Raw genomic sequence first — 23,144 nt, forward strand, 5'->3', positions numbered from 1 at the left:
GCTAATCGTCTCCCAGGACCTTCGGTGCATCTGTTACTCTGTAAACCTCTAACTTGCCTGGAAATTGACTTGGGAAGAATTTGGCTTTCTAAATATGGGTGCCAGAAGTTGAGTCCCAGGACATTTTATGCTCAGCTCCGTGGTGGGATAGAGGGAATGGAAAGGGGATCTCTCCGACCATGTGAGGGCCTTGAGGTTGTCGGGAGACTTGGGGAGATGCTGGACCCACAGTCACAGAACACTTACCATCCGGCCCCCCACCCTGGCTTTTCTACTTGCAAAATAGCCATCAACATCTTTGCCCTGTCTGCGGGCTGGGATCTCCTGTGGCCGGACAGGATATGGAAGGAGGGATGCTCTGAGCCCTGCTTTGTTATGAGGCCTCTGCTACCAGTGGCACTCAGCTGCAAGCAAGAGAAACCCACTCTGGCTGATTGTAGAGAAAACCAGATGTTGTGTACATTGGTCTGTTGAGGGAGAGAGAAAGAGAAAGCTCGAGCCATCATCTGAAGTCCAGAGACCTGAGGTCTGCCCCTAGCTCCTGCCATTCTCTAGCTCATGGAGAAAGGGCAGCCTGTGTGCCCCTCAGGCCAGGTGTAAGCCCTGTGTCCTTAGGACACAGGCCCGGAATGGCTGCTCTGGTCCCCAGGACTGCCCTCTGCCCTCTGCCCTCTGTGAGGCAGCGGAAGGAGTCCCAACCTCACTGGCCCTGCCCCAGGCTTTTGTGGTCCACTTGCTCCTGCACTATCTGAGCCTGGTGGGGAGGAAGGGCTGGTAGCCATCGGTTCTGCTTTTCGGCAGAGGAGGCTTTCCCACCCGGAAGAGGGAGATGGTCGGCCCGGGAGAGGGTTGAGACATGCAGCTCTCCTGAGCTACATCCTCAGCCCAGCGTTGGTTCATTTACTTTTCTTTTCTTCCTCCCTCCCTTCCTCCAGCCCTCCCATCCTCCCTTCCCTTTCCCTCTTTCCCTTCTGTCCCACTAAGTAGCCCAGGCTGGCCTTGAATTCTCCACCTCCTGCTTCATCCTGAGTGTGGGGATTGCAGGTACGCTCCACCATCCCCAGCTACCATTGGTCACTTTCTTCACTTCAGTTTTCAGCTTCTGGTGCTGGGGCTGTTTGTCCTGATGTGGGTGACTTGGCCTGTGACATGGCTGCCGGGTCCAGCTGCGTGTGTAGTGCCAGGCTGCAGGGGGACACTGGAATGTGCAGCCTCGGGCCGTCCTTGGCTTGTTCTCCAGCAGCACTGGTCTGTTTGCTGTTGCTGAGCTGAGAAAGGTCACCAGATGTGGGCCTGAGCACCAGCCTTGGCTTCCTGCCCTTTCATCTGGCCGGGTGGCCAGGAGGCTGTTTAGGGTTTGAGTGCGGTCAGGAGGGCAAGCAAGCCACAGGACGGATTTCTCTGCTTTCTTGTGTTTATTATTAAATAATTTTGATAGCAGAATTACCAGCAGCGCTGTGTTGTTTGAGCCGTGAAGACTTGGACTGCCTGTACATGTGGCGTTGCGGTGGTCGCAGTCATGGCTGTGGCGTGTGGACTCGCTGGCCTTGTGTTCCTGTGTGTGTTCCGTGCTGCCATCAGGCCACTGTCTTCATCGGTTCTCTGGCCCTTGGCATGAGCAGCTGGCCTGCCCACCTGGGCCTGGTGGCGTGGACGTAGCTGTGAGTTCCAGCCCTCCCTGCATGGGAAACAGCTCTCCACACCTCTGCACACATCGCTCCTCTGTGGCCTGTGCTGCCTTTCATGATGGGCGTCACTGTCCTGGGCCTCTTAGTGGTTGGCTCCTCCCTTTGAAATGACACCAGGAAGAGCTGTCAACTCTAGTGTGGCGTGGAGGCACCCGGTGGGGCCAGGAGACCAGCCGGGGTAAGAAGTGGGGTGTCCGGAGGGGAGCGGCCAAAGCGTGAAGGTCATCCTGCCGTGGACCCGATGGCTTCCTTAGCTGCACCGGGTGGGTCTCCGTCTTTCTTCTCTGTGAGAGCCGAAAGGAATGGTGACCTTACTCGAGTTTTACAGTGATTGATAGAATCATTTGGATTTTATTCAAAAATATCAACGTTACCCAACTAAATGAATAATCAGTTGCTTGGCATGCTTTCAACATTTAATAAAAATAACAGCCGTTATTGTAGAAAATACAGTAGAACAGAAATGCGTAACATGTGGGTCCAGTCCTCCCCAGTGTCCCTCCTCTAATGGGGTGTCTTCCAGTTTCATGGAACCTAGCTAAGTCTCATCCCTACTGCACTCCTAAGAAGTAGCAGGGTTAATTTTGCAGGATAGAAGCAGGGTTCTTGGAAGGGAAGGAATAGATCACCAGGGATAAAAGAGCAGGCATCGGGGCAGAAAGGACCGTGTGACAGCAGAGGAGTGGGGGACTGGGCTTCTGCTTGTCTCTGTCCCCACTGTCTTGAGCTCTGCCTGAAGGGAAGAGTGGGGTGTGGGGTGCAGAGACCTGAGTCTCAGTGCTTCGTCCCTGCCACAAGGAGACACCTCATGTGTAGGCACTGCCAGGAGGCTTAGATGGTGGCATGGAGGAGGGACCCCAGCTGGTGAGATGGGGTGAGTCTCCTACCTCCCCGCTGTCATTCACTCAGTTTCGGCCCAGATGTGGGGAGTGGGTGCTGGGGCACTGTGGTGGGCAGGCCTCTCAGGGCTTCCAGTCCGGGGGAGACAGGTGGCACAGTCTCACACAGGCACATCCGGGCAGAATCGTGTCTGGGGTGGATACCATCAGAAGGCCTGGGAGGAGCACCATCCTATTAAACATGGCCAGGGGAAAGTGCTGAAGCCAACTCACTGCCCCGTGGAGGTTTGTAGATGGTTTAGAAATTGAGGAGTCTGTGCAGAAGCCTCTCCAACCTGGAACCTGTTTTCCAGCCCCGGGGGCTCTTGTCACTGCCCCTAAGGAATCATTCCCTTTTTCCTTTATCCTTCCTGTGCTGGGATGGAACCCAGGGCCTCACATGCTAGATAAGCACTCTGCCTTTGATCCACACGCCTAGCCGGAGGGACTCCTTCTTACTTTGAGCTTTTTTCCCCCAGCCCTAGCGACTGAACCCAAGGGTGCTCTACCACTGAGTTGCACACCCAGGCCTTTTAGTTCTTAATTGGAGACAGGGTCTCAGTAAGTTGTCTGGGTTAGCCTTGAACTTGGCAATCCTCCTGGTTCAGACTCCTGGGCAGCTAGGATTATAGGTGTGCACCACCTCACCTGACTAAGCCTTATTAAAATTTTTTATTGGTAATTGGCCAATAATAACTATATAATCATGGGGTCCAGTGTGGTGTTTTGATACATCCATCCATTATAGAAAAATTTAACACCTGGCCTGTCAAGCTAATTCACATAAGTCAACTGACTTACCGTTGCTTTGAAATATCGACTTGGAAAATTTACTTTTTTAGCAGTGTTAATGTACAGCACATTATTCCCTGCAGCGTGTGGTCACCATTTTGGGGAGTAGATCTCCAGACTCACTCATCCGGAGTGCATGCCCGGCCCTTTCTGCCCTTTGATCCACATCTTCCTTTTCCCTGCCCGCTTGCGTGAGTAACCGCCTTTCTCCTGTCTGCTTCTGAGTTTGGCTTCTTTAGATTCCACATGTGAGTGAGGTCACACAGTGAGTGTCTTTCTGTGCCTGGCTTCTTTCACTTTGCATCACATCCTCCAGGTCTGTCTGTCTTGTTTGAAGCAATGCCCTCCCCCTTTCCAAAGGGAAATAGTATTCCCTGTGCATGTGGATGTGTGGGTGTGAGCACGTGTGGGTGTGAACACATGTAGGTGTGGGGTGCATGAGTGGGCCCGAGTACGTGTGGGTGTGAGCTGCACACATGGGTGTGAAGTATGTGTGTGGATCTGAGGTGCATGGGTGGGTGTGAGCACTCATGGGTGGGAGGTACGTGCATGTGAGCACATGTGGGTGTGAGCATGTGTAGGTGTGGGCACACTGCATTTTCTTAGTTCTGGGATGGGCACTTAGGTTAGTTCCGTTGGGGCCTTGTTTTTAAAGATTAAAAGTAGCCCCAAAAAGCACTACCAGAAAAGGATACCATGTCCTGTTTACTGGAACGTTGCTCCCTGTAGACCTTGGTGGGTAGGTTTCTCAGCTGGCTTAAGAGGGGACGGGCCTTCTGTATCAGCATGGTTCTACTCAGAGGCCTAGGTACTTGTTCCGTCTTCTGTGGCTCCTGGAACTCAGCTGCCTGCTGTCTTGGGGTTTCTTGAACAGGGTGGGAGTAGGCAGCACATCGCCAAGGAGGACTGGAGCCAGCAGGGCTTGGGACACCCCAGGGTGCCAGGCTGTTTCCCAGAGCCTGCCAGCTGGGGTCCTGGTTGCTTCCCCTGGAAACAGCACCAGCCCCGCATTCCCAGGGCGGGAGATGGAGCCTTAGGGGTCCTGAGTCTGCCCAGTCCCACCCCAGGTGAATGTGGGCCTTGACAAGCCTGGGCTGGACTTGCTCCCACAGTGAGGCTGGGCGGGAGCCTCTCCTGGCCGGGCCGGGCCTGCTGCGGGTGAAGGAGAGGCGGGAGATGGTTTGCCCGGCTCTGGTGCCGAACTTCCTTGGGCTTATTTCCCCTTGGGGCTGTGGAGGTGAAGCCCTGGGCAGTGGGTGGGGCCAGTGGTCCTCGGTGTGTCCCATCCCCATTCCCAGGTTCCAGCCCAGCCTGGGCAACCTGGGGAGACCCTGTCTTAAAATTGAAAACAAAGGGGAGGGGATGTGGCCCAGGTGGCACCCTGGCCTAATCCCCAACCCCCAGCACTTTAGGGGAAAAAGAGGAGAGACTTGGAGCCCCGCCCTGCTGCACCCTCCGTGTCGCCTCCCACAGGGTCCCCTTGCCCCTTGTGCAGCTCCTCTCAAGAATCTGAAGAGCTGAGCTCCGATTCTTACCCCTCAACGCTGCACCCCTTCGCCCCGCGTCAGCCACCCGAGCCCTCCCAGGCACTGGCACAACCAGTCAATATTTGTGGACTGGCAAAGACAACTCCTCGCCTAGTGCTAGGCTGGGTTCCCAGGGGACTTGTGGCAAGAACAGGACCAGCCCTGGCCTGGGGCCAGCTCCCCACACTCCTGGACACAGCGGGACATCAGTGGCCTGGGGCCTTGGCCATGGGGTGTGGACAGTGGGCTTCCTAGAGGAGCCCTGGACAGGGGCAGGCCCCCACCCAAGTCTGCCCCAACACTGCTGGCTGCACCCCTCCCTCTGTCCCTGAGCCCCGTCACCTCTTGTCAGAGGCGCTTGGTTCTCCCCATGAGGTGAGTCACCCCTGATCGGAGGGGAGTCTCAGTGGTGCTGGCTCCTCCCTGTCTCCCCACAGCCTGACCTAGTTCCCCTCTTATCTGCAGTCCTTATCTCCATTTTCCCTGCTGGGCGCTTTGTTTTTCTCTGTTCTCAGCCCCGAGGGAGCCTAGGGCCTGGAGAGCCGAGGCTCCTAGCCTGGTGGTCCCCGGCCTCTCTGCCCCTCGGTCTGAGCCCTTGGCGAGGAGGGGTCAGAAGACCCAGGTCTCACGTCTCATGCTTGGAGACACTGCCCTGTCTGCTCCCGGGACCGCTGAGCCTGTGCTTGCGCTGTGGCCTTGCTGCCTTCTCTGTAGCCCTGTTCTCCCTGCTGTGGCCCAGCTCTCCCTGCCCCACTGGCCCATGCACCCAGCTTGTGACTTTTCCCCCTCTTGTAATAGGGCTGTGATGTTGTGTCTCTGTCTTCATTGATGGAGAAGCTGAGGCAGGACTGGTGGTGTAACCTGCCCAAGGCTGGCCTTCCCATCACATGCTGTGCCACCGCTGCCCCCTGTTGTAGTCAGAGTTGGGCCTGCGGGGCAGAGGATGAGACAGCCCATGCCCCAGGGAGCCCGAGCTGGAGGGCAGACAGTGATGCTAAGCAGCGGTCCAAGCAGGCAGCCTACTCCGGAGAACCCCAGCCCCAGCTCAGCCTCAGCGGAGGGAGCTGTGGTATCAGTCCAGGGCTTATCTTCCCGTCGCTAGGGTGAGTCAGGTTCTGTGGCTGCCCCACTGCCCAGTGCCCTTGGGACCCAGCTCCTAGGAAACCCCTGCACCCCAGCAGGGGAGGTTGTGGAACCTGCCCCCTGCAGGCGCTGTGTGCCCATCTCTGTCTCTCTGACTTCCCTCAGCCCAGGCTCAAGTTAGACCTGGAAAGGCCTGAACTTCCTCCTCTTAGAGCACTGGGGTTCAAGGCCTCTCCCTCCTCCCTCTCTTCCCCCCCCCCCAATACTGGGAGTGAACCCAGGGCCACTCCATCACTGAGCGATGAGCGATATCCCTGGCCTTTTTTATTTCATTTTTTATTTTGAGGCAGAGTCTTGCTAAGTTGCTCAGGCTAGCCTAGAACCTTTGATCCTCCTGTCTCAGCCTCCTGAGCAGCTGGATTACAGGCAAGCGCCATCTCGCACTGCTTCCTTGCTTTCTCACGATTGTTGTACAAAGGGCTGATCCCATGGAAAGGTCAGCTGGCCTCTGGGGCCAGCCTGGTGTGTCTGTCAGGGTGACAGGACAGGTTGCACACCGGAACTCTGCTATGTCCTGGCGGCTCAGGAGTGGGCAAGATTGGGAGGAACAACATCTCTTTGCCAACTGTCCCAGCCTCCCTGCTGCCCCAGGCAGCAGCTCCTAAAACCAGAGGTATGGGCAAGTCTTGTTCCTCCTCCGCCTGCCCCTGAGGGCAGTAGCCTGAGCACCCTCCAGATAGGTACACACAAGGCCCTCTCCCTACCTGGTCCTGGCCGGGCCAGCCCTGTGGGGCTCTGCAGTTTCCTCTCGTAGGTCAGTGCCTCCTTTGGTAGCCCCCTGGTCCCCCTGCCAGACACCAAGGATTGGGCTGGAGGGTTGCTTTTTCCCTCACCACGTCTACAGAACACTCAGGCCACAGTGCGACCTTGTCTCTGTCTGCTCCTTTGGGTGTGCTGGAGCCCTCAAGGGCGGGGTTCTTAGTTTCCACATCCCTGCCCTGAGGCAGAGCCTGCATACCAGGGGGTGGGCAGCCAGGGAAGAGAGACCCTTCCTTGACCTGGCATCAGGAGCAGTGGCTTTCTCCCTGCCACCTACCCTGCTGCGTGTCTGGCTTGTAGTTGTGGTCCTACCCCTGGGCAGCAGTGAGGCTTGGTGCTGCCCATCTCGTCTGTGCCCACAGCTGGCGGTCAGCTAGTGACGCCTCATTCGTAACAGGAGGCTGAGGAGCAAGCCCATTATCACACATCTGAGGAGACGGGGGAGGCCTGTCTCAGATGGACAGAGCTCTAGCTGTGCGGTGAAGAAGTGGAATCACCATGAGTCTCACAGGCACTGGAAGGATAATAAGGAGTCTGCACACCTGTAATCCCTGAACTCTGGGCCGCTGAGGGAGCAGGGTTGCAAGTTTGAGCCCAGCCTGAGCAATTTAGCAACTTAGTAAGAGCCTGTATCAGGCCTCTGCAGTGAGGGAATGTTGTGTAAGCCATTTCATGCCAGTAAATTTGTTGACAGGTGAAATGGGCATTCCTTGAAAGACATATATTAGCATTACTGACTCAAGAGGAAAGAAAATCTATATAGTCCTGTATCTGAAATCTTCTCACAAAACTTCAGGCCAGCATAGTTTCGTTGAATTCTCGAACCTTTAAGGAAGAGTTGCTGTCACTCCTGCTCAACTCTCTGATTCTATTTATTTTGGGGCCCTGGGGATTTAACTGGGGTCTAGCATATGCTAGGCATGCCACTGCCACTAAGCTACACCTTCCCTCAGCCTACCCAGTGCTGGGACTATAGGTATATGCTACCACACCTGGCTCTACAACTTTTTTTTTTTTTTTTTTTCAGTTCTAGGGATTGAAGCCAGGACCTTCACACTGAGCTACATTCCAGATCTTTATTTTTTTATTTTGATTTAGGGTCTCACTAAGTTTCATAGGCTGGACTTGAACTTTCGATCCCCCTGCCTCAGACTCCAGAGTACTGGAATTACAGGCTTCTGATTATATTTGTAAAAGTGTGTTCCCTGCTAAGAGGATTTCAGACATTAGAAAGCAGTTCAGTCAGGCTGTGTTGGGACAGGCTGCTCCTTCCTGCAGGCTCTCAGGGAGGTGGGGGGCCAGGAGCTGGTGAAGAGAGGCGTAGATAGGTGAGGAGTCAGGGTGATCCAGTCCCAGCTCTGGGCTGGCCCCAAGGTGCTCCAGGAGATGCCGTGCAGAGCGGGACCTGGGAAGGGACCCAAGACCTGGGTGTCAGAGCAGTGGCTCCGGCTGCCCAGAGCAGGGGCCTTCACCTGGGGGTCTTGAGGGGCTAGGAGTTGCCCTTGTCCTGGGGGTGGACACCAGCTAGGGTTTTGAGCAGAGGGCAGTGCTGACTGTGGGTGGAGAGGTGGGGGCATAGGGAGGAAGGAGAGGAGCAAGGGGGGAAATGCAGAGGCAGCTGTGCTGTGGTCTCGGGCTGGCGGGGTGGGGGGCTGGGGGGTAGGGTAGGGGCCAGGCCCAGAGTCAGTTAAGGGTCCCAGGAAGGCCAGGTTTCTTGGATCCTGGGACACGGGGCGCCCAGGGCACAGCCCTCTGTCCAGCTTGGGCTGACTGGGGCCAGGAAGGCGGCTGAGGTCAGAGCCCTTTATAGACAGGTGCTGCTCTCGATAAGAAGGCTGGGCCCAGACCTGACTGACCTGCAGCCAGTGCAGGCAGACAGATCCTGTGACCTTGGCGGGTGCTTTCCTCTTTCCTTTGTCTGCAGCCGTTTCCGGGGTTTGCCGTGGGTTGAACTGAGGATCTGGAGTGAGCAATCCCGAGGCCCCCAGTTCTGGGCTCTGAGTGTCTGGCTAGCCAGGGTCAGCACCCCAGAGACTGCCCTTCTGTGGATGCTCACTGTCCTGTCTGAGTCACCACCTAACAGGAAGCTGAGGACCCTGCCCCCGCCTCTGTGGCTTGCTCTCGACACCTGTGCATCTTGCTTGAGCCCTTGCCAGCTCAGCGTCCTGGGCAGGCGTCTTCCTTAGTCTCTGCCATCCACAGAGCCAGGGCTGCACCCCGCCTGCCAGCTGGCTGGGCTGTTTAAAAAAATGTCGTTTAAATGCTTGAGTATTTTCTCATCCGTTGATGAATAACTTGGACTCCTGGGGGTGGTGGGAGGTGGGGAGTGCCAGTCTGGCTGAGTTGACCTTGCTCAGGGCTGGAAAAGAGCCTGTATTGGCAAAGCCCTCTCCGAAGTTCCGGACCCCCCACCAAGGGTGGGTGTCTCCCCTCCCCTGAGATGCACGTGCCTGGCCTTCAGGGAGCCCGCTGGCTGGCAGGTGGGGGGACTTTGGGGGTGCATGCCTGTGGGCATGTGGGGAGCGCTGACCTGCTTCCTGGTTAGGGATGTGCTTCCTGCTGCTCTCCCTGCCCTCTCTTGCTGTCACCTCTCAGCCTCACAGCTAGGGTGTGTGCGAGGGGCAGGCTAATCTGCAGCAGCAAGATGGGAAGCAAGAGAGCCTGGGACACCTCCTGCTGCAGGTGGAAGCAGGGGGAGTGTCCTGTTGTGCACCTCAGGGCACCCGAGAAAAGCACACCATGCCAAGGTCGGCATGAACACAACTTCTCTAAACTAAAAGGGTGAGGGGAGATGGGGCACACCTGCAGTCCCAGCCATGCAGGAGGCTGAGGCAGGAGGATCACTTGAGCCCACAAGTTAAAGACGAGCTTGGGCAACATAGCAAGATCCCATCTCGAGAAACGTCAAAAACAAAAAGTGGGAGTGGGAGGGACTGGTCTAAAGAACTAGATTTGGAAGAAAATTTTCCCATAGAAACTTCCAAAGAATTCCCTCTGCCTCTCTCCCAGAGTGTATCACAACTCCCATTCTAGTTAGAGACATGGTTCCTAAAGGGAACTAAATAAGCATTTCTGGCTGGGCATGGTGGTGCATGCCTGTAGTCCCAGCACTCAGTAGGCTGAGGCAGGAGGATCATCATGAGTTCAGGGCCAATCTGAGCTACGTGGTGAGTTCCAGGGCAGCCTGAGCAATGTAGAGAGACTCTGTCTCAATCCTTTACCCCCACCCCCACTGACCCATAGGTATTTCTGGAGAGGTCTGTGGCCTGGAGGGGAGGTCAGGAGGCCTGAGCTCTCTTTCAGCCCTGGGTGCTGGCAATAGGTCCCTCCCCATCTTCCCCCACCCAGCAGGTGGCTTCGTCCAGACCCCTGAAGGTGGCTGGCTGCTAACATGGGCCCTGCGGCACTGCCTGCTCCATTTCCCACCACCCAGCCCCTCTGGGCCTGCCTGCTAGTCTCTAAGGGCTGCCCCGTGCTGAGATCCATGGGGGCTCGGGCTGCCCATAGTGGGGTGGGGAGTGTCACACTGTGCGTGCTGGAGCGTGTGGCTCCTGAGTGTCCCATCCTTGTAAGCTCCTTGTGGCATGGCTGGAACTGGTAGCAGCTGTCTGAGTGAGTGGTTTTCTTCTTTTCTTGCAGGACAAGGAAGATGGGGAGCCAAAGATCAAGCAGCTCCGAGAAGAGGAGGAAGAAGGCGAGAAGCACAGGTTGGGCTGCACTCAGTGGCTGTCTGCCCCGCTGCCTTGTCCAGACCCGAACACCACACCCTCCCCTGCATCCTCTCCTTGTTGGCTGTCTGGCTCTTCCTCCTACCACACCTTTCCTCTCGTGTTACGAGTCCCCCACAGAGTTGGGCCCTCTTCTCTCCCATGGGAGAGCACTGCTTAGGTGATGGGCCTCGTCCACCTCTCCAGCCACTTGTGCCTCCTGAGCAGCACTTTGTCCGCTCATCCGAGCCCTCTGCCGCTGTCCTGCTAGAGCTCAGCTCCAAGGCTGCCTCTTAGCTCTCTCTGCCTCCGTTCCCCAGGTAATTCCTTAAGAGCATTGATCTTATTTGCTAAACACTGGCCTGTGGTTGAGTCGCTGCAAGTTGCCCAGCATGGCACATGCGAGGGTCTGGTCACGCTTCCTTCATGGGCCTGGGCAGGAAGTGCCTCTACCCTCAGTCTTCAAGGCTGTAGGGCTACAGAGCTGCTCATTGCTTTGCTTCAAAAATGCCTGTGAGGGCTGGAGTCCATGGCTGAGTGGGTGGTGGAGCACTTGCCTACCATGTGCAAGGTCCTGGGTTTGATCCCCAGCACTGCCAGAAAGGTGTGGGCAAGGAGAAACTACTAGGTAAGGTTGAAATATACAGTGAATGTTTAAATTTTAAAGATGTATCCCCACTAAAAGACACAATGCCTCAAATCCTCCCCAGAATCCTCCCCTTTGCTGCTTTGAACACACTTTTCCATCATTCTTGCCACTTTCTGCAGCAGTTTCTGATGCCTAGTTGTGCTGTTATGGCTGCCTTAATGTCCTGAATTGATTCAGAACATTTCCTTTCCATGGTCATTTTGACTTTTGGGAAGAGCCAAAAGTCACGCAGTGCCAGATCAGTGAATAAGGTGGATGAGGGAGGACACATTGTCATGTTTTTACAAGCTTACCTTTTCCTTGGATGGCACTCAGCAGCAGCATTCACTGATTTTTTATCACACTTCAGAAAGACACTTTTAATTATTTGTTGCTGAAACAAAATACTTGATGCCCAAAGTTAAAAGAGGAAGGGTTTTTTTGCCTCACAGTTTCTAGAGGTTTCAGTCCATAGTCAGCTGGCTCCAACACAGGGTGGCATGGCAGAGGGGGATCGTAGAGGAGAAACAGGTCACAGTGCGCAGAAGATAGCAAAGCAAGCGAGGGACAAGACAAGTCTTTCTCTGTTCCTTATATTGTACCCAGGCTACCAGGATTAGGACAGTGCCAAACCAGTCAGTGGACTGATTTAGTAATCAGTCACCCTTAATTCTAGCCAGTTTCTGGGCTGTCTTTGATTTGCTGGATGATCTTTTATTATTATTATTTTTTAATTTAAAATTTCGGGTACTGAAGATTGAACCCAGGTCCTCTTACATGCCAAGCAAGCCCTCTGCCCCTGAGCTGCATCCCCAGCCCTTGTTATTTTATTTTGAGACAGAGTCTCGCTAAGTTGCCCAGGCTGGCGTCAAGTACTGGGGATCGAACTCTGGTCCTTGTGCTTTCAAGGCAGGCAGTGGAACCACTGAGCTAAATCCCCGGCCCTAGCCTCAAGCTTTTGATCTTCCTGCCCCAGCCTCCCAAGCAGCTGGGGTTACAGGCCTGTGCCACCATCCATGGCCTTGGTGGCCTCTTCTGATCCTTCTCTTTGCTGGGAAAGAGGGGTCCTTGGCTAGTGGCGGGTGGGTCAGACAGTTGATTTGAGTATCGGACCATGTGGGTAGACCTCAGACTCGAGGTGGATTGAAGGGAAAAGCAGGTTTCAGGGTGGAGACCTGTAGGGCAGGAAGGAGGAGCTGTCAGGTTCCCAGGCAGAGCTGTGACATGGGTGTGACTCAGCCCACCGTGCTGGCCTCACTGGGAGGTCGCCAAGTGGGTGTGGTGGCCTTTGCTGGGGAGGCATAGCCTGATGTTGCTCCAGCTCCAGTCCCCTCGTGCACACAGACCTTGCCTGAGACCTGGATGGGCAGGCTGAGCTGTCTCTGATGCCCCAACCCTGGCCCAGGGTTGGGGAGGGCTCTCCCCTCCCTCTCCTCCCCAGTTCCTGTGTGCCCTGGCATCCTATGCTGCCACTGGCTCTGATTGACAACCTCCGGGTGACCCCAGGAACCCTCCAGATCACTTGGCATCCCTTGCAGAGGCCTGGTGGCCTTGTACACATCGCATAGACCCAGAGCTGGTGCCAGATCCATCGACTGGCATAGCTGATTCATCATGCACTTTTTTTACCTTGGGACATGGGGAGATAAATGTTGAGACGATTCCTGGTTCAGCAGTGGGCCCTGAAATATTAGGAACTGCAGAGGGCGCATACTCAGGACTGGAAGTGGCTGTGGGTTGAGGCATTGCCCTGTTAACAGCCCTCTGTTGGGTTGGAGCTGGCAGGTCGGGGGAGAGGGGAGGCCTCCCTGCCTGGCCCTGCTTCCCTGAGGCTCTGGATGCAGGTCTGGGCCAGCAGGAGCAGTGACAGTGGCTCGAGGGGTGGGTGTCTTGTATTACAGAGGAAACCAGGCCATGGTCTTCCTGCTTCAAAGCTGGAAACCTGTTCTCTGGCTCACGTGTGCTTGACTCTCTTGGAGCATGGCCACCCAGCTGAGGCGCAGCCCTGGCCAGGGCCCAAGACTTTCAGTTGCCAGATGCCTGACTTTCACTCCTCTGCAGGCTGGGGCCCGGGGATGGTGTCGTTGCACCTGGGCGTGTGACAGATCCATGACATCAGCTTGATTTGGCATACATTGCTGCACTCCAGGGGTGAGCACCTAGGAGACCACCCTCAAGCCCTGAGTCATCTCAGCCCAGCTCCGGGCCTGGGTGATCTGTCTCGACCAGAGGGGTGGCCATGGCTCTTCTCACAGAGACCTGCAGCGCTGTTTCCTGACCCTGTTCCTCAGAAGCAGGCCTGGGAATGCAGGAGAGTGAATCCCAGAGGATTGGTGTAGGGAGGATGGTAATCTCCCTCACTTGGGATGGGGGATGGCACGTCCCTTCTGTGTAGGAGGAGGGGGCAGGCAGGTACTTTCTGCATGGAAAGAGTCATGACATCCTGTGTTGTGACCTTTGCAACTGGACACCTGGCCTAGAGCCTGAAATTGCCATCTGCCCAGGGGCCAGGCGTGGTCCACATTGTAGATGGGGAACTACAGTTTTGGCCAGTGAAGTCACTTGGCTAAAATCTCCCCAGCTCCTGGGAGTGGAGCTGGCAGCAGGATCCTCCCTGCTTCCTCTCTGAGCTGCACGGGGTGGGAACAGTGAGCTCACCCAGCCTCCTGGGTAATCAGTGAGGAAGTGCAGCCATCTCCACTCCAGCCTGTGAGTCCTCCTGACTCTCGGTGGTCCCCACACGGGGAGCACTGTGACCTCTATCCCACTTGGCTGAGGAGAGCGTGTCTTCCCTGGCAGCCTGCTGCAGCCTGGGCAGTTTGGGGCCAGGCCGCCTGGTAAGGTGAGCGCCATCCCCCTCCCGAGTGGCCTGTAGGGGTCGGGGGCGAGGATGGGGGCTGCACAGCCCCTCCCTGTATCAGATGTCCGCCCTGCACGGCCAGTGTGCTGACAAATGCTGCGCTCCGAGCCCTTGGGATTCACGTCGGCACCATGTACCTGTATTTCCCCTATTAAGTTTAAATCGGCATTTAAAGTACATTTGGGTTTTTCTAATTGTAGAAAACAGATTGGGCTCTTCAGAGTCATGAGAGCGGCACAGGCAGACGAGATGGGTGCCCCGCCGGGCCCTTGCCTGACCGTCCTAGCTGGTTCTGACCTTGGGCCCCGTGGCTTGGTGAACTCTGGCAGTGTTGTGGATCTGTGGCGGGGCTTGAAGAGGAACCTTGTTTCTGGACACTGCCTCTTCTGGCTGTAGGTTTTGTGGTTTGCTTGTTTGTTTTCAGTGCTGGACACTGAACCCAAGGCCTCGCCCCTGAGCTCCCCCCTGGCCCGGGCCACCTGTTTTTTAAGGTGAAAGCATAACTGTGTGGTTTCTGTCAAGCTCTTCCTGCCTCCGACACTTTCGACCCACTGTGACTTCGGGGCTAGTGAAGCAGGGAGTAGCAGGGAGAGCTGAGAGGATGGGTATCTGTGGACAGTCCTTAGGAGCTGTTTTCAAGATGATGCTACGGCTGAATGCCGTGGAGGGACAGCGGCCTGACTTCCTCCCCCGCTGCCCAGAGCCCTGGCTGAGCCCCCTGCCCCCAGGTCCCCGGGGAGACTTGGGGTTGGATTCCAGCTCTTGCTCTTCCGTCACCTCGGGCACATCCACGAGTCCTCGGATTGTTTCCACATCTACTAAATCCTAGTTACGGCTGCTGTGTTGAAGGGTGGTTCTGGGGTGAAGGGTGCTGCACAGGAGTCCTGGCCCCTTTCCAAAGCCCTCTGGGGAGGCATTTGCCAGGGTCGCCCACCTCCTGGTGCTGTGATGTGACCCTGTCCTGCGCTTGGCCAGTTCCTGGGCCATGTGCCTGGGCCATGTGCTCCAGGCAGCCTGTGTTCTCTGTGGTTGTCAGAGGACGGGAGGCCCAGGGAGGCTGGGATGGGGATAACAGGGATTTCATTACCCCGTGCTGCCCTCTGACCAGGTGGGCCAGAGCAGCCTTGTGGGGGCAGCTAGAGGACAGCCCCCTCTGCCCACCAGTGGGGAGCCGCCGGGCTCTCTAGAAATTTCCTTACGCCGACACTCTGGGGTCCCAAAGGGAAAAACAAAAGCATCCCCAGGACTCCTGTCCTGTCCTGTGCTTCACCTGTGTTCAGCTGTTGTGCTGCCCTGTCTCCAGCTGGTCTCCTCCTCTGGAAGCCCCAGTGGCATATTCTGGGGTTCTTCGAAGAGCGCCCAGTGGGATCACCTCACTCCCTGCTGGTACTGTACTCCTTACGCTGCCTTACTGTACGCCTTATGCTGTCTCTGTGTGAAATGCTTTGTCTGTCCCTGTTTCCTTACTGTTTCACTGGAATCATCTCCCTGGGGCAGGATCACTGGGTCAAGGGGTTTGGACGAATTAAGAGCCCTGAAAGAACCGTGCACATAAGGCCCTGGCCTAGTCTGGTCTCCTTCGTCCAGGTTTTCCTGGTCCTCTAGGGTCTGGTCCCTGCAGCGACCCAGGAGGCCTTATTATTTGCTGGCTTTGGGACACAGGGAGGGTCTAGATGTGCAGGGCCTAAAGCAAATAGGAATGTTAGAGACAGAAGCCTTCTGAGGCAGGGCTGGGCCTCCCCTGGGTCTGTTTCCATGAGGAGAGCCTCATGCCAGCCCTGGCTCCCTCCTGAGGGGACTGAATGGCCAGGAGGCCTCATCCGCAGCAGCTGGTCAGGGCAGGGGATGAGTGTGGAGTGGCCCCAAGATACAGGGCAAGGCAGCTATGGTGGTGCACGCCTGTCATCCCAGCACTCAGGAGGCAGGGGCAGGAGGATTGCTGAAGAGTTCGCCAGCTTGGGCTACATGGTGAATTGAGGACCAGCCTGAACTACTAGACAGTAAGACCATGTCTTACAAACACAAAACAAAGACTTACGCACAGAAGAGAGGCTGACGCCCGAGGCTACGTCAGGAAGCTTGAGTGGGGTGGGGGCGCAGCAGGGAGGCCCCACGGGCAGCTCTTTCTCTGTGCCCGGCTTGCTAGGGGTGAAATTGGACCAAGGGGATCATGTTGAAGCCCTTGTTTCACAGGCTGGTACAGAACTCTACTTCAGTGTTCACAGAAAGCCTAGCATGCTCTACCCCTTCCCTGCCTGGGAGGGTGTGAAAAACACTCCAAATGGTGATTTCCCTTGAGCCTCCGGGCCCCTGCACCTGGCCAAGGAGGGCCCCGCCATGGTCACCACACCACTCCCGTGCAGGCAGGTCTTTCTGGAGGAGGAAGCAGATAAGGAACTCTCCCCACTTTAGGAGGCTCAGGAGGAGGTGAACGTGGACTTACCCTTTGCTGTGCCATGAAGACCATGGATGTCACTGGAGCGGGCTGCTGTGACCCAGTCCCGCCCCCTGCATCTGCAGGGTGCAAGTCAGGAAGAGCCTGGGAGGGCACCTGGCTGGTGGGCCCCTGGGTCCCTTTCCCCAGACCGAGGCAGGCATGAGCTGAGCACCCAAGCAGGTGCTCCAGAGCTGGCCAGCGGGGCCACAGGACCGGCAGGTGGCACCCTGAGGCAGGTGGGGCCCATGTACACAGAGGAGTGTGCACAGGGGTGCCTGGGTGGAGGAGCCCGCCCACCCACAGTGCTGCCCTGGGAGCCGCAGGTGAGGCCTGAAGGCTGGGAAGGAGAAGCAGGCAGGGCTGTCCCCGAAGCAGCCTGGGGCAGATGGGCCAGGACCCTGTGAAGAAGTTTGGACTTGTTTTGGGGACCTGGTAGGGTCTGCCTTGGGTCAGAGGCAGTAAGGGGGCAGCACGGGGGTGGCCACTGTGGAGAGACAGCAAGGCCCACCTTGACAGTGGAAAGGACTGTGGCCCAAGGTGTCGGGCACCAGAGCAGTGTCCTCGAAGCCTCTGGGCTCACCACACTGCCTCCTTCCCGTAGGTGTCAGAGCAGAAAGACCCAGAAGCATGGCCTGGCCGCTGCTTCCGGCCTGGCCCGAGGCCACCGAGACGTCTGGAGCAAGCCAGATGCAGGTCTGCCTGATCACAGAGCCTGCCGTCATCTGTCCCGGAGTCAGCCTCACTGCTGCCCCTCTGCCTGCTTCCTCTTGGCTGCTTGCTTGGTTGTTCAGTGTAGTAATCAGAATGCTGATTACTTTAGAAACTCTGAAAATTACAGAAAAAAAGTTAAAACATTTCTCCCCTGTCAGTTTTCTGTTACATGTTCAAAACAATCCCTTACAAACTTATTTTCAGTGGTTATATAATGACCTGCCTCATGGGTACATTTAAAAAACTTTTTTATTTATTTGGTTTTTTTTTGGTACCAGGGATTGAACTTGGGACCTTGCATTTGTGAGGCAGACAGAGGAACCACTGAGCTAAATCCCCGGCCCTTATTTTATTTTTTGAGTCAGAGCCTCGCTATGTAGTCCAGGCTGGGCTTGAACTCACTATGTAGTGTAGGCTGGCCTCAAACTCAAACAGGCGGGCTGTGCACAGGGAGAGACTCCTGTACCCCCACACCCTGCTCCCCGCCCTCTCCCCGCCCTTCTCAGCCTGGCAGTGTGTCTTGACGTTCATTCCCAGGAGGGTTGTAGAGCATCTCTGTCGTCCCTCTGTTGGCGAATGACATTTTCTGCCTGGCACACAACCAGAGTTTCCTGGACGTGTCCCCACCCTGGAAGGGGTCTGGCGGCTGTGTCCTTGTGCAGCACCTGTAGGATGGGGAGGCCTGACTGTCTCCTGTACCTTTTGCCTGCAGCTCCTTGAGAGCTTCCTGTCATCCACCCGCAGCATTGGCCCGGGCATAGGTGGGCTGTGGGATTGGATCCTGCTCTATCCCCCTGTCCAGGTCTCTACACCCGCTTCCGGGCAGAGAGCTGCAGAGATGAGTAAGATAAGCCAGGCCCCCCAGCTGGCCCAGTTGCCAGGCTCCCCAGAAGTGAGGCCAGGCTCAGGAGAGAGGACGAAGGGGGCTCTTTGGCAGGCCTCGGCAGCTGCTGACGTAATGTGCAGGAGTGGGGGTGGCCCACTCAAGGGGTGGAGGGGCTTTGGGAGGCCAGGCGTGGACTGTGGGTCCGCCCTGTTCCCACCCGGCAGGTGGATTCCGGGGCTGCTGGGCAGGGAGGTGAGGGCTCTGTCCTCTTCTCTGCTGGTGTCCACACCTCACCCCACACAACCTCGTGACTCACAGGTGGCCTTGATTTCCACATGTGCCTGTGCTGAGGAAGGCGGGATCCCACCTGTGTCTCCAAAGCTCCGAGGGTCCAGGGCTCCAGCACCTCCTCCCTCCACAGCCTCCTCACTGAGGTGGGGGGCAGAGCCAGCGCTGGGCTCCTGTGGCCCCGGGAGGCATCTTCAGCTGCTGGTGGCCACTTCAGCATCCCTGGCTGGCTGGCATGGCTGCCGGACTGGTCTGGCTGGCACTGTGGTCACCGCTACCCAGACAGCAGCCTGGGCCTTTTCTTTCTTATCTCAGTTCTGGTCTTTTGGGTTTCATCATCCCATTTCCTTCTTGTTTATTATATACTCTTTTCCTTTTCTTTTAGTAGTTTCCATAGAGATAACAGCATACATCTTTAACTTATCAAAGTCTAATAAAAAGTAGTAGCACTTTCATGATTTCCCATACAGTTCTAGTCATTTAATTGGTTTTTGTTTTTTTTTTTTTTGAGATAGGTCTCTTTATGTGGGTCAGGCTGCCTTGAACTCATGGTGATCCTATCCTCCTGCTCAACCTCCTGAGTGCTGAGAGTACAGGTGTGCATCACCATACACCAGGTGTGTGGATTTCCTTTTTCCGTTTGGTTGTTTTTGGGTTTCAGAGGGTCTCACTGTGTAGTCCAGGCTGGCCTCGAACTTGGGGCAGTCCTCCTGCCTCAGCCTCCTGAGTGCTGAGATTACGGGTGCATGTCTGGCTCTGTCTTGAATTTCCTGTCCTGAAGGCATGTAAACTAGATTACAATTCTTTCATGGCGTTTTATTTTCTTCGCACATCTTTGAGATGGCATTCCACCGTGTCATGGTTTGCATGTGTTTGGTTTAGAAGTTGGCTGTCAGTCTTAGTTTTTTTTTTCTTTGAAGGTTGAATGGTTTCTCTTCGGGTTTCTGTTTCTCTTTTTCTTTTTTAGTGATTTGGCAGTCACTTGCCTAGGTATGCTTTTCTTTGGGATTCAGTTTTCTTTAATTTATGGTTGTGGTTGATGATTACTTCATTAATTCTGTACGATTCTTTGATTCTGTAAAATTTTCAGTCACTGTCTCTTAAAATATTACTTCTGACACTAATTATGTGTGTGTTGGTCCTTTCATCGTACTCCGTTATGTCTCATAAGGTGTGTATTTTCTAGCTTAATTCTTCTGTGCCTCAGTCTGGATATTTTCTGGCATACTTGATATTCACTGTTCTCTCTTCACCTGTATCTAAACTGCTGTTAAGTCCTTTCACTGAGCTTTAAAATTGGGATATATTTTTCAGCTGTGGAATTTCCATTTAATTAGGGATTTTTGGGGGGGGTTGAGACAGGATTTTGCCATATGGTCCAGGCTGGCCTCAAACTCATAGGAGTCCTCCTGATTCAGCCTCCTGTGTGCTGGGATTACAGGCATGCACCACCATGCCTGGCTCTATTGAATTAGTTTTTACAGTTTCCAGTTCTGCTAAAATTATCTTGTGGTCTACTTTCCTGAACTTTTATTAATTGTGATTGTTTTAAATTTCATTTCTGATGATTCCAGTATGTATATCTCTTGTGAGTGTATTTTTATTTATTTTTCTTATGGTTTTGTTTGAATCCTGGATGTTGTGTATGAAAATTTCTGGAGATAATTCAAGGTTCTGGGTCCTTTACTGTCCTCTGGAAGGAAGCTCACAGCAGAGCCCACTCCTCAGTCACCTCAGCATGTCTCTCTGGTGGTGTGAGGTTGCAGGCAGCCCAGGTCTGGAGCTGCTGCCGGTAAACAGACAGATGGTTCCAGGGGAGAAAGGCCCATGTCACGCATGTATTGTCACACTTCCCTTACCTCTGCTTGGACCCGACCCTTGTTGTCATGGTACTTCTCCAAAGAGATGTTTAAAATACATTGACATCAGGCTTGCTGAGTTGTTTGTGGGGGGGGTTGAGTCTGGGGCCTGTTTTGGAAAGGCCAGGCCCCCAGCAGAGCCCCGTGCTCCTTCTCCTGTGCCTCCTGCCCTTTGGCAGGGTTGGAGGCAGTTAACTGGGCATCCGCTCTCAGGAGAGAGCTTGAACCCAGCTTGATACACGGCCAGGAGCACCCAGCAGAGCCTCTCCTTACAGACAGGGCAACCAAGGCCTAGAACGGCCCATCCCACAGGGGCTGGGACCGGGTGTCCTTGAATGCTGGAGCCAGGCTCAGCCTGGGATGAGCAGGGATTGGGCAGTGGGGCTGCTGTCTCTCCTCTGGCCTGGCCTCCTGCCCTCCCGTTGTGTCCTTCCTGTTTCCAGCGTGGGTGGGCGGAGACCGGGGCTACTCACGGAACCTTGAGCCAGGTTTTTTTCTCACTAATCCCTGGGACTTTCTTCCTACACCCAGTTCCTCTGCCGCTTTCTCCCCACCCTGTTGTGAGCAGGTCATTGCTCCAGATTACTCTTTTCTCACCGTGTGCCCCAGTGTCCGGCTGCTCGCCCCAGGCCTGCAGCAGGCATTAAGGGGTGGGGACACTGGACCCCACCCAGAGGGTCAGCTGGGCCCTGAGGGCAGGGGGCGCTGGCGTGGTGGTGCGTGAGCTGGGGCCACTGCCACTGGTCACAAGCTGTGTGGTCGAAGCCCCCTGCCTCCCTCTGGAAAGGCTCATCCCGTTGGCTCCTGGCCACTCCCCACAGTCGTGTGGTGGGGTCGTCCTCGGGTGTGCTGTGCTCCTGGCCCTGTCTGGCCCTCCTCTCGGCATCCTTCCATGCCCCTGCCAGCTGTAGGAGCCCCCACCTGCGCCTGTCCTGGCGTCACTCCACCTCACACACCTCACACACCTTTGACTGTGCACGGCCAGACCTTTTCCACTCGCAGCTGAGGGACTGCGATGAGCAGGGGCTGTGAGCACCGGCTTCCGGTGCAGGAGTAGCTCAGCCGGGTCTCGCACAGACGGTCCCTGCTGAGACCTCGGTTCCCCTGACTGTTGGGTGAAGTGGTGCAGGAGAGACGAGTGGGTGCTGTACCCGGGGCCCTGGCACGGCTCAGGGAGCAGCCGAACTCTTGCAGCACAGGCAGGGCCCTTGGGGAGCAGTGGGCCTGGCCCTGAGTGGCTGGTGAGGATGGAGGCTTGTCCCCATGGTGCTTCTGCTCTTCGCTGTCCCTCAGAACTGGCCATCTCCAGAGAGGCCAGTGGGGAGCCAGGAAGTGGCCTGCCTGGGCGGGCCTGGGGTGAGTGAGGCTGTCCTGCAGGTGACTCATCTCTGCCGTGCTCTCTGTTGTCACAGGGAACTCAGGCTGCGGAACTATGTCCCGGAGGATGAGGACCTGAAGAGGAGGAGGGTACCCCAGGCCAAACCAGTTGCCGGTAGGTGGCTGCCTCTGTGCCCCTCGGCAGGTGTCTCCTTCCTCCGAGCCTCAGGACCTGTCAGCCGGCAGTGTCTCACTCGGGCGGTTGCAGAGGCAGTCTTCCCAGGGAGGCCAAAGGGGACCCCGGGGGTGAGGAGTAGAAGTATTTCCGGCCCCCTGGGCAGCAGGGCAGGGCAGCCCGAGAGATGGGAGCGTGCAGGCAGGCAGCCTAGGGCCGGGGCTGGGTTCTTCCAGCTGCGCCAGGGTGTGCATGGTGCTTCGGCCAGGGCTGGGGCCCAGCACAGGTGCCTCCCAGAGCCTCCTGCCCCCTGGCCCTGGGCTTTGGGTTTTCCTAAGTAAATGTTATATTAGCCCACTCCGCATCAAGCCTGGACTTTGTTTTTATTCTTTATTTTGTTATCAACTTTTGGTGCCGCTGGGAATCAAACCCAGGGTCTCACACATGTGAGGCAGATGCTTTACCACTGAGCTGTATCTCCAGGCCAATTTTCTTAGCAACTTTTTTTTTTTTTTTTTGGTTTTTTGAGACAGGATCTCAGTTCAGTTTGGCTTTGAACTCACTGTATAGTCCAGGCTGGCCTCGAACTCACAGAAATCCTCCTAACTCAGCCTCCTGTGCTGAGATTACAGGTGTGTGCCACTAGGCCCAGTTTTGTGATTGACCTTTAATGTTACAAGTAACATTAAATGGGGGCTGGGAATGTAGCTCAGTGGTGCTGCGCCTGTCTGGCAAGCGCAAGGTCCTGAGTTTGATCCCTGGTACTGAAAAAAAACAAGAAACAAGGAATGAATAAATACATTCAGGAGTCAAGAGGCAGCCCTATGATATTATGCGCACCAAGCAGGAACGAGGCCCTGGGCTCCAACCCCAGGGCTGCACAATAAATACATAAACTCATACTTCATATTTGACCACTTTGAAACTCATCAAATTTGTTACTCGATGCATTTTGACGCGGAAATTTTGTCTGGTACTGGTCATTTGGCGCTTGATGTGCAAGCCAGACCCTGGTGCCGATTGCCTTATGACCAGCCACCCTTTCCAGACAAACAGTTGGTTTGGTACCTGTGGTTTTCGGTCCTCGCTGAGCCTCCCAGAACCAGTTACAGATGAGCGGCCAGGTACCGCTGTAGGTGAACAGGTGCGTACTTGTACGTGGTCATCTCGTTAGTCACACGCAGCCCTTCACTCTCTCTCGGGCGCTTTTCGCTTACTCCTTCCCCGAGATTCCCACATTGCCCATGATCTGCTCTGTGATTTGGGTCCCGCCTGGTAGGGCAGCAGCAGCAGCAGCAGCAGGGCAGGGGCAGTGAGAGAGAAGAGAGGGGCGAGGAGCCAGCCCGGCCTCAGGGTCGGGAGAACCCTGCTCAGATCAGAGCTCCCAAGGGTGCCCAGGGCTGGAGGAGCCCAGAGGTGTGGGTGCTTCTGCACCTGACTGCACGGGGGACCCAGAAGCCCGTCAGCACACGCCTGAGGTGGGATGGGAAGAAAAGCCACTGTGGCTCTGGCCAGGCCAGGACGCAGCGGAGACCCTACTTCCTGTGTAT

General features: G+C 55.7%; 1 protein-coding gene across 4 annotated transcripts in view; it reads left to right on the forward strand.

Annotated features, from left to right (window-relative positions):
• The window catches only part of Ccdc12 (coiled-coil domain containing 12), a 46,120-nt gene that overhangs the window by 21,319 nt on the left and 1,657 nt on the right, over positions 1 to 23,144 (forward strand). For 2 of the 4 annotated variants that reach the window (XR_015441169.1, XM_021256982.2), the window contains exons 2-4: positions 10,426 to 10,493; positions 21,515 to 21,594; positions 22,643 to 22,738. Coding sequence is in view for 3 of the 4 variants with exons in the window: in XM_021256982.2 (XP_021112641.1) it covers positions 10,426 to 10,493; positions 21,515 to 21,594; positions 22,643 to 22,710 (216 nt within the window). In the remaining variant the exon portion in view is untranslated. The remainder of the gene's footprint in view (positions 1 to 10,425; positions 10,494 to 21,514; positions 21,595 to 22,642; positions 22,739 to 23,144) is intronic. The other 2 variants (XM_004834992.4, XM_087187103.1) reach the window with 1 other exon arrangement.

Source organism: Heterocephalus glaber, unplaced genomic scaffold (assembly GCF_053883595.1).
Source record: "Heterocephalus glaber isolate CG9 unplaced genomic scaffold, H.glaber_assembly_v1.0 deba00001504, whole genome shotgun sequence".
Lineage (NCBI taxonomy): Eukaryota > Metazoa > Chordata > Mammalia > Rodentia > Bathyergidae > Heterocephalus > Heterocephalus glaber.